The 12128-nt window shown below is 46.3% G+C and overlaps 1 protein-coding gene across 2 annotated transcripts in view; it reads left to right on the top strand.

Annotated features, from left to right (window-relative positions):
- The window catches only part of wwp2 (WW domain containing E3 ubiquitin protein ligase 2), a 56662-nt gene that overhangs the window by 35700 nt on the left and 8834 nt on the right, over positions 1 to 12128 (top strand). Inside the window, exons 11-14 of one of the 2 annotated variants that reach the window (XM_030731610.1) lie at positions 7825 to 7879; positions 9402 to 9483; positions 10484 to 10612; positions 11752 to 11830. In XM_030731610.1, the coding sequence (XP_030587470.1) occupies positions 7825 to 7879; positions 9402 to 9483; positions 10484 to 10612; positions 11752 to 11830 (345 nt within the window). The remainder of the gene's footprint in view (positions 1 to 7824; positions 7880 to 9401; positions 9484 to 10483; positions 10613 to 11751; positions 11831 to 12128) is intronic. The other variant, XM_030731611.1, reaches the window with a different exon arrangement.

Raw genomic sequence — 12128 nt, 5'->3', positions numbered from 1 at the left:
CAGCTTCCTGTAGTTTCTTTAAGCAGTCCTCAGGAACAGTTCTCCAGGCTTCTTGAAGGACATTCAAAGCTCTACTTTGGATGTTGGCCGCCTTTTGTTCTGTTCTCTGTCGGGTTGATCCCACGCTGCTTCAGTAATGTTGAGGTCCGGGCTCTGAGGAGGCCGATCCATGACTGGTGGTGTTCCACTGTGAGATTTTCACCCAGATGGTTCCTGTTCTTGCTCCTCTTCTTTCTTGGTTTTCTACTGCCTGAGGTCTTCACCAAGCACATGATCAGTTGTGGACTTCTTTCTGATGTTCTCTTTGAAGTCATAAGTTTTTTGTAGTCAATCCAGGTTTGTCAGTCTGGTCTTACAGTCTCAAGAGACTGCTCTATGTACCAGTAGCTGGTGTTCATAATGGTCATAATGTTATGCTTGATATTTATACATGCAAGTCATGTTTCTTTCATTGTATGCTGCACAGTGAACCTATCTGTCTGTGCCTCTGGACAAATCAAACCGCGTTGTTCCCACATGCTAAGTTAGCGTGGTTGTGTAGTGGTTAGTGCTGCTGACTGGGTGGGTTTGAATCTGTTGTCTAAACCAGAGGTCCCCAACCCCCGGGCCGTGGACCGGTACCGGGCCGTGGGACATTTGGTACCGGGCCGCACATAAAGAATAAATAACTTAAATTATTTCCGTTTTACTTGTTATCTGCGCCTAAACTATATTTTATTTTGAAAAGTGGGCGGATTCGCTCCGTTACTTCCCTCCATGACTTCCTCTTGACGTGTCAAGACGTTTCTGCTCACATGATACGTCACCGCTAAAATTAAACCCAGAAGCTTCAGGCCTGTCTAACGAAATCGGTTGGTTGACCTACATAACGCTTCTTTAAATTTTTGAGTGCTCAACAAGAGTAGAAAAGCGCTATGTAAGAACTAGTCCATTTACCATTTTTATTTATCAACACCGGGGATAGCAGTGAGGTAGACCCAGCCATCAAACTGACTCTCCAGCGCTTGACACCGCGGCTCTGCAGCCACGCTCCATGTGAAATCGGCCGAACCCAGTCAAACCAGAAGCCAGCAAAAATGAGTATCAGAGAAACAAGCTCAGGGGGCTTACACTGATTCAGTGTTATGGTGAGTTGTATTTTTCATGCGCTTTATACAGTAAAAATCACCTAAGTCGAAGTCGCACAAATCGGGTTTTCGCTCTAGTTGGATGGCATCTGCAGGTCCTGATTTTTCCTAACATTAACTCCAATAAAATAATCACATAAATCCGTCGGATATTCACCTACCTCGGATGAAAAATCTGGTCCCATTGTAATAAATTTCCAGTTAAATGTGATCGCATAAACTGGATGAGTTTAGCGCTAAAACCCTTCTCAGCTCCTGTCCGCCCACTTCCATGCATCGGCTCGTTCATGCACAACTACACACACACTAACAACGCCTGGAAATTGTTTTAGTGTTTATATCAGTTCATTTCACCGGGGACAATCGTGGCAAGTGTAAGCTACAAACTTGCACTTACGAGTAAAATTTCAGATTATAAAATTTGCAGAAGCAAATTCATAGATGAAGCAGAAGCCATTGCAGCGAAATTCGATAATAGACCCCAAACTGGGCCATTTGAATCCGACTGAGGTGATTTCCACTGTATTTGTTTTTGCGGTGTATCTTATTTTGAAGGCATGTTTTACCATGGCTCTAACAGCTGACCAGGGAGCGCTGTGGGCAGAGAGCCTGTTATTCATGTTGAGGCGGGATGTTACGAGAACGCTGCTGATAGAGTTGCATACGAATACAAAGTGGATTCCCGTTTTTTATTATTATACGTAGAAAATATCACACTTGGTTATGGTCGTATCATTTATTTTGACGTATTTATTCGCCACACCTTAAAAGCCGGTCCGTGGAAATATTTTCTAACACTAAACCGGTCCGCGGCTCAAAAAAGGTTGGGGACCACTGGTCTAAACAGTTTACAGAGGAGCTGATGATGAAGAGAAGCTCTTTCACTGTTTGGTTCAGATGTAAAGGGACGTCTTGTTCTAGCTGACTTTACAGTGATGTGGAAAAAAAAACTTCCACTTTTCAACCAGATCTCAATGTTGTTCAGACATCTGGCAGTGAGATTTTGCTTGGTGGGAAAAGGGGGTTCATCCATAAGTGACTTCACCACGAGAGTCTGCAGAACATGCAGGAAGATGCAGAAGTTTTATTGTTTTAAGTCAGTTTTTACAGAGCTTCACTCAGATCGCACATGAATGTAAAATAATGTAAAATTAATATTTTACATCTTTCTGGACTCTTTGGAGTTGTCAGAGACTTCTGTTTGCTTCATATTTTGCCCACGCAGCGGTTAAGCGGGAAACTGTCACATTAATGTGTAATGAAAGTAGTGATTGCAGCTGCGGTCCTCGCACTGATATCACATCCAAATGTGTGTTTGCAGAGTAATTGCAGCTCGTTAGAAACTCCAGCGAGAGTAGTCTCGGAGTCATTAACTGCTGTTTTCCGGCCCTCCCCCCCATTTTTCTGCCCTTCTTTTTATTTACCTCTGCTCTTTCCTTGGACCCCTCCCCAATCTTTCTGTCGCCTCTCCAGAATCCCCCCAATCTCCCATTTCCCTTCCCAAAATCCCCCTTTTCTGCTCGGCCTCAAAAATATCTGTATTTTTATCTCTGCTCGTTTCAGATAACCTCCCCCTTCTTACCCTCTTCGTTCTCAGCCTTCACATCACTCATTCACTCACTCCACCTCACCTTCTCTCGGTTGCCTCCTCCCTCCCTCGCTCGCTCCCCCCTTGCCCTCTAACTTTTGGCCCTTTCTGGCTGTAACAAGGACTCCTTAACAGCTTTACCTGAATCAGGCCTGTGTTTCACCACTTGAACAGAAAACTCACACAGTCCACAGGGCTGGATGTGGCTTCTGTTTACACTCAGCTCGTCATAGCAGGAAAGAACAATGAACAGAGCTTATAAAACTACTCACACTGGTCTTTCTGTCATTGTGTAATATCACTAATAGAAGAATTCACCCAAAGAGAAAGTCCTCAGCATGTTTCTCATGTACAGTATTCATCAGAGTATTCTGTATTCTTGCAGTTTCCACATGTTGTGATTGTAGACTGTTGATTGGATAACAAGTAGGTGTGACATTATAGTAAGTCAGTGTGTAATGTGCTTTATAATTTTTGGAATTTTAATAACATTAACAATCAGTTAATTGGAAAATTGAAAATAATTAGTTACTGGGAGTTTCCTTTGAAATCACAGAGAAACAGCAGCATGTTTGTATCTGTTACCTGCCGTAACGACAGCATCATGAGTCCTGGATTCTGCAGCACGTGATGCAGACGGTGATCTGCGATGTATCGCAGCATCAGTGTAACTGAATAACAGGGAATATCCTTTAGAAGGAAAAAAAGCAGGGAGTGTCTGTTTGTTACATCCATTTTTGGACGCTTATATGGGTTTGAGACGTGGGGGCAGCAGCTTAAACAGAGGAGCCAAGACCTCCCTCTCCTCAGCCACCTCCTCCAGACCTTCCGAGGGGACACCAAGGCATCCCGAGCCTGGCAGCTGGCTCTGCCCTGGGGTCTCCTCCCATTTGGACATGCCCAAAACGCCTCACCTGGGAGGTGTCCAGGATGATCTTAGTCAGTTGCTGGAACCATCAGCAATCACCTGGCTCCTTTCAATGTGGAGGAGCAGCAGGTCTGCTCTGAACCCCCAGAATCCTTCTATGAAACGCCACCTTATCATGTTAGAGGAGTTTGTGTTTCCTACTGAAGCCAGCACCTATTTTCTCTCTATCAGTTTACCCCTGGGAGGGTCTCCCAAGGCAGACTGGTCCTGGGTAAGGGACTGGACTAAGTGTGAGTCATAGCCACCTCTGGAACAATGAAACATGTTACAGTGCCTAGATGGGGGTTACCCGGGCCCTACCCTGGAGCCAGGCATGGGGGAGGGCCTGGTTGGTGAGCCCCTGGTGGCCGGACCTTAGTCAGTGGGGCCACGTGCCTGAATGAGCCACATGGATCAGCCCTGCTGTGGACATTCAGCCACAGTATGGGTGATGTGGACCAGGTGATAGCCAAAGGCAGAGGGCTTGGCTGTCTGATCCCCAGCTCTTGAAACTGGCTCTTGAGACATGTTTTATATGTCTGTGTTTATTTTCTTTATTTTTATAATATAAATCAGTTATTTAGTTTCTGCTGTCTGCATTTTCCCAGTGACCCCCCCCCCCCCCCCCCCCCCACACACACACACACACACACACACACACACACCAAGAGCGATGGAGCACTGACTGTGGTCATATTTACAGTTCAGGCTGAAAAATATCGATGTCTGGCAGCAGTGTGTTGATAACATAGCAGTTTGGTCCAATTCTTGCATCCAACCATCAAGATGTTTTATCACCATCACAAAAACAGGTTTATTTACTTTTCTTTCTTTTTTTTATTTTAACTCATGTCAAATGTTCCAAATTATTATTATATAACACAGAAAAATACATTACACTACAATCACAAAACTTCAGTACATCAAGTGTTAGTCACAGTCCTGCTTTTTAGCCATGGTGAGAAAAGCCCTAAATGTTGTACAAATATTGTTTGTGTTTATTTGTGGATGCACTCCTGCATATTGTGGTGCTTTATTTTCATGTAAGTTTGTCCAGAGTTGGTGGTACAAACCGCGGACGGTTATGAGCCGTTAACATGTTTGAAATTATTTTAGTTTGATGGAGTCACACAGATACGTGTTTGAAAGGCTCATGAACTCCCTGACCTCAGTTTTTCCCGACTCCCCTCATTCACTGACTCTCCAGCTGTGCACACACTATCCTCTCTGCAGATGTGGAAAACAAGTTGTCTTTGCAGCAGAATTGTGACGAAGGATTTTCACAGCGCAAAAGTAATACTTTCATTTTTTTCTTTTTTTTTTTTAAATAACTGCCTCTGAGGTGTTAAAAGCAACCAGCTGAAATCGCCATTTTCACCTGTGGTGCCTGGCCGCGAGCGGGGCCTTTATGCCGTATTCCTTCCAGAGCCGTAATACCCAACCTTTATTTCGCACGTTTGTGCCAGCGCGCCGCTTTTCCCTCGCTTCCTCTCCCTCCCTTGTTTTCTCAGCCTCCTTTTCTTTTCTTCCCTCCGGCCTCGCTGCGTCTGGAAGCAGCTGAAGAGCTGAATGGTCAGAGCCAGGATGAAGTCATCGTGTCTTTATATCATTATATTCTCCTTTTACCTTTTTTAGTCACAGAAAACCCATAAGGGTGGGGCGCCGGGGCATAGATTGGCTGTCGATGGGAACGACACACACACACACACACACACACACACACACACACACACACACACACACACACACCCTTTAACCCTGCTATGTGCCCACTCTCACTCCTCCGGCAGGCCCAGTCCTTTCCATCCCAGTTCCCTCACAGTTTCCATGACAGAGCTTCTTTAAATGGGCACAGTCACATTATTTTTTTTTTTTTGTTTAAGGTGATGTTGCCATTCGGTGGATAATGCTCTACTTTATGACTTCTCAGGAAATAATCATCACTTGTGTGGTACACTGTGTCCCTGTGGAGAAAAAAAGCTCTTTGAAGGTTCACCAGCTTTCATTTGGAAAATGCTCGTTTGCCTTTTTTCACTTTGGTTTCGTGGCCAACAGAAGACAACAAACACTACCTGTGCTGTGCAGACCAGCCTTTCAGTAAACCGGCGCATCGGCCATTTTGGTAAGAGTGTAAATTTGGTTATTTATCGCAGCTACAACTGCACCTATTTTACCTGTTCAACGTGCGCCTGTGCAGAAAGGGCAGATTTTAGATTGCCGCTTTGTCGCAGGTCATTTGTCACAGGAAACCAAAGACATGTAACAAATATAATTATTTTAAAAACTGCACCAGATGTCCAGTTTTGAGACCAACAGATTGATGACATTTTGTAAAAATTCATATTTTATCCACAGTCTCAAAAGGTTTAATGTTAGAATGGGTCAGGGCTTGACATTTAATTGTGATCATTAAATTTAGGGGTGAGAGGTTGAATCCAAACAATATACTTATATGGATTTGGCCTCTATTGATAGTTGCTCCCTTCCGCTGCACGGTGGGTTGATGTAAACTTAGGGGTGTGGCCGCTGTGATGAACAGGTGGGCTGCAGCCACTAGATGTCTGCTCGGCGCCGCCTCAGATAATTGGAACCGGAGCATTTCTAATGGAATTATCTAATGCCTTGCTACGTGGCAAAGACCATCCAAGGGGTTTGTGCTTCATGCTGAATGAAGTTGTGATACTTTATTACTTCATGGGTGCAGCTTGCTAACTGAGCTTACTAGCGTTGGCTGATAACTTAGCACTCCACGCTCTCATGCAAATATGATCACGTCTGGCTCCAAAGAACAAACATGTCAGTGAATAAAATGCTAAAATTAAGGCTTCAAAATGTAACCAAAAGCAGCGGGTGACATCATAGTGGTTACATCCATTTTTTTTTTTATATACAGTCCATAGTGTGTGTGTGTGTGTGTGCGCCCCCCCTCCACACACACTGGAGCAGGCAGCATTCACTCAAGTGGAAACAGAAAACTGCTTTTACCTAAAGTATGACCGCGGCTCATCCAAAGGGCCTCACGGCTCTGCGCTCACTCGTGTCCGCAGCAACACACCCACCGGGTTGGGAGAGGATCGGATGAACGGCTGTCGAGTCGTGAATCTGCCTAAAAGATTTTCTGAACAGATAATTGATTGTTTTCTCCCAAACTAAATAGCAGTGTTTTTATTCACAGCACCACCACAACATGTCATCAGAGTGAGGAGCACTCTGCCTGGTGGTGCAGGTAATGATGTTGCGACACGCCTAAATCGGCCCTTTTGATAAATATCTTCTGCTAACTCCTAACAAGCATCTTTTCAGCTGCTGTTCCACCCAAGCTAATATATTCCTGTGTGTTTGTGTGTGTACGTATTCCCATATAAGAGCATACACTGACTGACTGTTTGCCACGGGCAAACTTTCCACACTGTGGCACACACTTGCTTTTTTTTTTTTTCATTTTTAGTGTGCATGTGTGTGTATATGAGTGCAGGCTCAGTAAACCCCACAGTGGTTTCCAGGCCCAGGGTGAATAAAGGTGCCTTTTGTCAGGCGTGGGGTGGGTGGGGGCCAGGGAGGTGGGTGGTGTCCAGTCTGGAACAAGCATGAATGTTCCCTCAGTTCCCTCAGACATCGCACTTCCCTGCCTACTTTCACAGCAGCACTAGAAGAGAGCAAGAGAAAGGAGGCGGCGGCGGAGGAGGAGGAGGACCTCAGGGTGGGGTAGGGAGGAGGTGAGCGGGAAGCTGGTGGGGGGGTGGGGCTTGCATCCAGCCAGTGAGCTCATTGGAACAGCGTTGTTGTTTTATCCTCCTACCGAGCGTGTAGTTTTTGGAAGGCATACGAGCCGCCGGCCGGCCAGCTCTCTCAGTCGCCTCTCAGTGCTGCAGCTGAGAGGAGCCACCCCCCCACGCACCCCCTTTCTGCCCTTAGACACACACACACTCTCTCACTTGAACCAGCCTCGCTTAGCCGCAGGTATCCTCCCCGGTTTGGCGAGGGAACAGGGTTGAGCAGAGACTTGGGTCGTCACAGTTTGGAGCACCTGTATGAGTTTTTCTTCACTCGCTGGTTTATTCACAACTTCTTGTGTGTTTTTGTTTTCCTCAACTTTTTTGTGACGATGAGGACTGAGAGGAAGCGGGAGCAGAGGCGAGCGGAGAGAAGACACTTGAAGGTGTCTTAACCGGATTTGTTTTCTCTCTCTGTTTCCCCCTCAGCCATCCGGTGCTCCGGTGGAAAATGACCCTCTGGGCCCGCTGCCTCCTGGATGGGGTAAGTTTATCTAACGCACATACCCGCACACACACTTCTGCAACTGTTAACACACTCCAGGCAAAGACGAGGGGACCCCAAAATAGTCTCCAGGTGTGTGTTTTGTCAGCAGGCTAGATTTTCAAGTCTTGAACTGATTGTTGATTCTGCCGCTCTCACCAGTCCTGAGAGCGTGTTCGGTAATTGTTTGCAGTTGTAAACAGCAGAGCAGGTTCATTTGCCAGAATATCAGTGGTGGATTCTTTGATTTATTGGTTCAAAATGCACTTTTTGTTTGTGCGTGCAGCTGTGAGGTGGAGGTGTTGCAAAATATTTGCTACACAGTAACCGTTTTCCCCGTTTTCAGACCTCCGAGCACATTTTTAGTGATTTGAAACCTTTGTTCTGCTTCTGTGGCTATTACATTTTTCCTGAGCCAATCAGCTGTTCGATTGATGAACGCCTCCACTGATCGTGATTTTCATTCCCGTGTAAATCGGTTAAATCGTCTCGTGGTTTCTTTTCAGCGCTCTGCTCATTTATCACTGTATGCTTTTTCTTTACAATGAAATCCACAAATTACAGAGGCCGCGTTATTGATGGGACTCTTCATCATGCAGCGTTGCCCTAAAAGAGTAATGTAATCGGAGCCGCGGCGAATCACATCCCGCACATTCATTCATAAACGAGCGCTGTTGGCAGCTCCCGTCCCGCCAACATTTTCACAGACTTCATCGCAGAGCCAAAAATCCCCCGCTCTCTGCCCGTGATGCCTTTTCAACATGTTGCGGTACCTCAAAACCTCAATTATATCACGAGCTCTGATTGGCTTCTCAGGCACGCTGTTTTTTTTTTTTTCTTCATCTGCGGTCGGTTCGATTCGAAAAGAGAAGGATAGGAGAAGAGATGGAAGATGGAGGAGAAAAGAAGGGAAAGTGGCAAGTGGTGGTGGGGGGTGGAGTGACTAAGAGTTGCAATGCGAGCACTACTGTTTCTGGGCCCTCCACACACTCCTGCTAATGAGAAAAAGATGTCAGAGCGACGGAGGGAGGAGGACGGGGCACCAGTGCTCTCTCTGGAGACCACCAAACACACACATACACACACACACACATAGCAGAGGTATTACCAGTTTCTGCTATTTGTTACCTTTTTGAACTGAATTCTTGGCTCCCGGTTGTGTGTCTGTGGTCACGCTGACATCCACCTTAACCTGTAATCTGACACACACACACACACAAATATCTTGGTGTACCTCGGTGAGGTATTTGGATCGAGCCTCAGTGAAATACCGCACACACTCGCTGGTTTTCACTCATAGCGGTGAGATTTTTTTCTTCTTCTTCTCTGGGTCAGGTGATCCCTCTGATCCCTGCTCTGCTGCTGTGGAGTTTCCAAAAAACACTCTCACTCCGAGCCCACTCCGAGCCCACTCCGAGCCCCCACTCCGAGCCCCCACTCCGAGCCCCCACTCCGAGCCCCCACTCTGAGCCCTCTGTGAGCCCACTCTGAGCCCACTCCTTCTGTGTGTTTGTCTCCACAGAGAAGCGTCAGGACAATGGCAGGGTGTACTTTGTCAACCACAACACACGGACAACACAGTGGGACGATCCTCGGACCCAAGGGTGAGACCGCGAGCTCGGAAAATGTGTGTGTGTGATTGTGTGTGTGTGTGTGTGTGTGTGTGCGCGTGCATGTGTTGGCCTGCTTGTTAGGTGGTGTCGCTTTGGGTGTTTGCTCATACTCAGGACGTGGTAGTCATGCACAGTATGACCACACAGTGAGTCATCTACATTATGATAGAAACACGAGTGGAGTTTTATCCCTAAGGAGGAACATTTATTTCACAAACTGACAGCTTGAAGTAAAAAAAATGTTTACCTCACATTCTGTTGGACACTAGTTTAATATGATGCTGCTCATCGTGCTCGTTTTTCTGATTTTCCTCTCGTCTCACTCGTTCTGGTCGACCTTCTCACACGTCAGAGTTTGAGCCTTCTTTGCATCTTCTAGAGATGCAGTCGCTCCCCTCAGTTTGTGCTCTGAATCTGTTAGCATCAGATTTAAGTGGCAGAGCTCCTGTTTTCCTCCAAAATGAACACTTGCTGCTATTATAGATTATTCATCGCTTTCTTTTTATGAATTACTCTTTTTTTTTTTTTTTTAAACATGCAGCCAACAGATTATTTTCCCTTTAACCTTTCATAGAGTCTTTGATTACATTTTTCATGATGGCGGATACCTGCCATTTTAAACATGTTTAAAAAGACGATTTTTACGGCTGAACGTTGAGATTTGTTTAGAAATGAAAGGTGAAAAGCTAAACTGACGAGTAAAGCATCACAGAAAGAAAACGACTTCTCACCTTTCAGCCGTGAATGTGAGCCTCTCCTTCTGTGTCCTCTGAACTCTCTTGTGGGTTGATCTCCAGGGGTTTGAAGCCACCTGAATAATCAAACATAAGTTTGCCATGCTCAGAGGAGCTAAACTCCACCGTGGCACGGCCAGCGCAGGCTTTTCTTTTTTTAGCTGCACGGGTTGGCAGGGGAAGGTATGTCAGTTTCATCCCCCGAGACGGGGCCCCTCGGGCCGGGACCGTGCTCACTGCCCTCTCCCCTGTTGCAGGATGATCAAGGAGCACCCCCTGCCCCCGGGCTGGGAGATGAAGTACACCGCAGAGGGAGTCCGATATTTCGTGGACCACAACTCGCGCACCACCACCTTTAAAGACCCTCGACCTGGGTTTGAGTCAGGGTAAATATTCTCTCAGCCCTTTCCTCCCAAACCTGCCACAGGCCGAGGCAAAATGATCATTCGACACTTTTTCCAGAATATTGAAGTGATTTTTGCCTCGGCCTGACGTAACTGCTTTGCAAGTATTAAGTCATAAAATGGCCTCGTGTGGTGAAAACCTTAAAAACATTTCATCTTTTTTCTAAACGTCATCTTGTTGTTTATTTTCATCCATTATCTTTCATTTCTCTCCTGTTTGAAATATTTCTTTGAGTCAGACAGAATCAGTGTGACAAATAATCTAAGAAAAACTCACAGCACACACACACACACACACACACACACACAGACACACACTGCTCTGCCCCTCAGCCTGTGAATGTTTGCTTTGCCTTGAAGCAGTCTCAAATCCCACCGCAGAAGTCGGGAGAATGTGCAGATGTGCGACAACACGTCCACTGCAGACTGCGCTGGCATCTGTGTGGGTGTTTGTGCCTTTCTGTGTTTCCGCATGCAAGTGCGTATTTGCTTGTGTGGTCGCTGCCGTAGATGGCGTGTGTGTGTGTGTGTGAGTGTGTGTGTGTCGGTGGGTGCATCTGCGAGCTGCTTTTCATGCAGGTATTTGCACGTATTTTTAGGCTGCTCCTTCACACAGGGCTCCTTCACTGTTCTCTTGCACTGGGTCCTGCAGGAGTGTGCGTCCGCGGCCAGCGTTGTGCTGCTGCGGTCACCATTTCCTAACCCAGACCGAGATGTGCCCGACGCATTAGAGCCCTCCTTCTTCTTCACTCCCCCCAAATCATGTGTCTAAGTCTCAGCTTCTGCATCTCAGCCTCTGTGCTGCTGACAAGGCACATACCCTGTGTGTGTGTGTGTGTGTGTGTGTGTGTGTGTGTGTGTGTGTGTGTGTGTGTGTGTGTGTGTGTGTGCGCAGTGGGTTGTGGAGCTTATACTAACACAGCTGCAGGGCCTGGCTCACCTCTGTCTTTGAGGCTCAGACGTTCGTCCTCTGGAGCTGCAGAGCTGATGTGAATTTAGTATTTTTTAAAGGAGGACGCCAAATTTTTGTCGGTCAGCTTAACTTTCGAGTTCTGTTGAAACTTGAAAAATTGACCATTTTTCTCTGTTTTCTGTGTGTGTGTTTTTGCGTGTGTGCGCAGGTCACGGCAGGGCGGATCGCCGGGCGCCTACGACCGCAGCTTCAGGTGGAAATACCACCAGTTCCGTTTCCTGTGCCACGTAAGTGTTAAACGGCGTCTGTAGCCGCAATAAAACTCTCCATTTCGCTCACCTTGATTACTGCAGTCTGGACCTGTTCACCCACAGAAGGGAGACAAAAGCAAAAGTGTGGCCAAAAAATATATTTTCAGTCAGTTATTTCCTCTCCACATAAACTCAAGACAAAACATGATTCAGACAAAATTCTCTTTATTAAAGCTGCAAACCTTTCCCCACTAACTGCAGCCATAAAGGCCCAAACAGGAGAAAACCTCATCATTCATTTTACATGTCGCAAACATTATCACAGACGTGTCTG

This window comes from Archocentrus centrarchus, chromosome 6, assembly GCF_007364275.1.
Source record: "Archocentrus centrarchus isolate MPI-CPG fArcCen1 chromosome 6, fArcCen1, whole genome shotgun sequence".
Lineage (NCBI taxonomy): Eukaryota > Metazoa > Chordata > Actinopteri > Cichliformes > Cichlidae > Archocentrus > Archocentrus centrarchus.
Note: the sequence above shows the minus strand (reverse complement) of the source record. Positions and strands in the feature narration are given on the sequence as shown.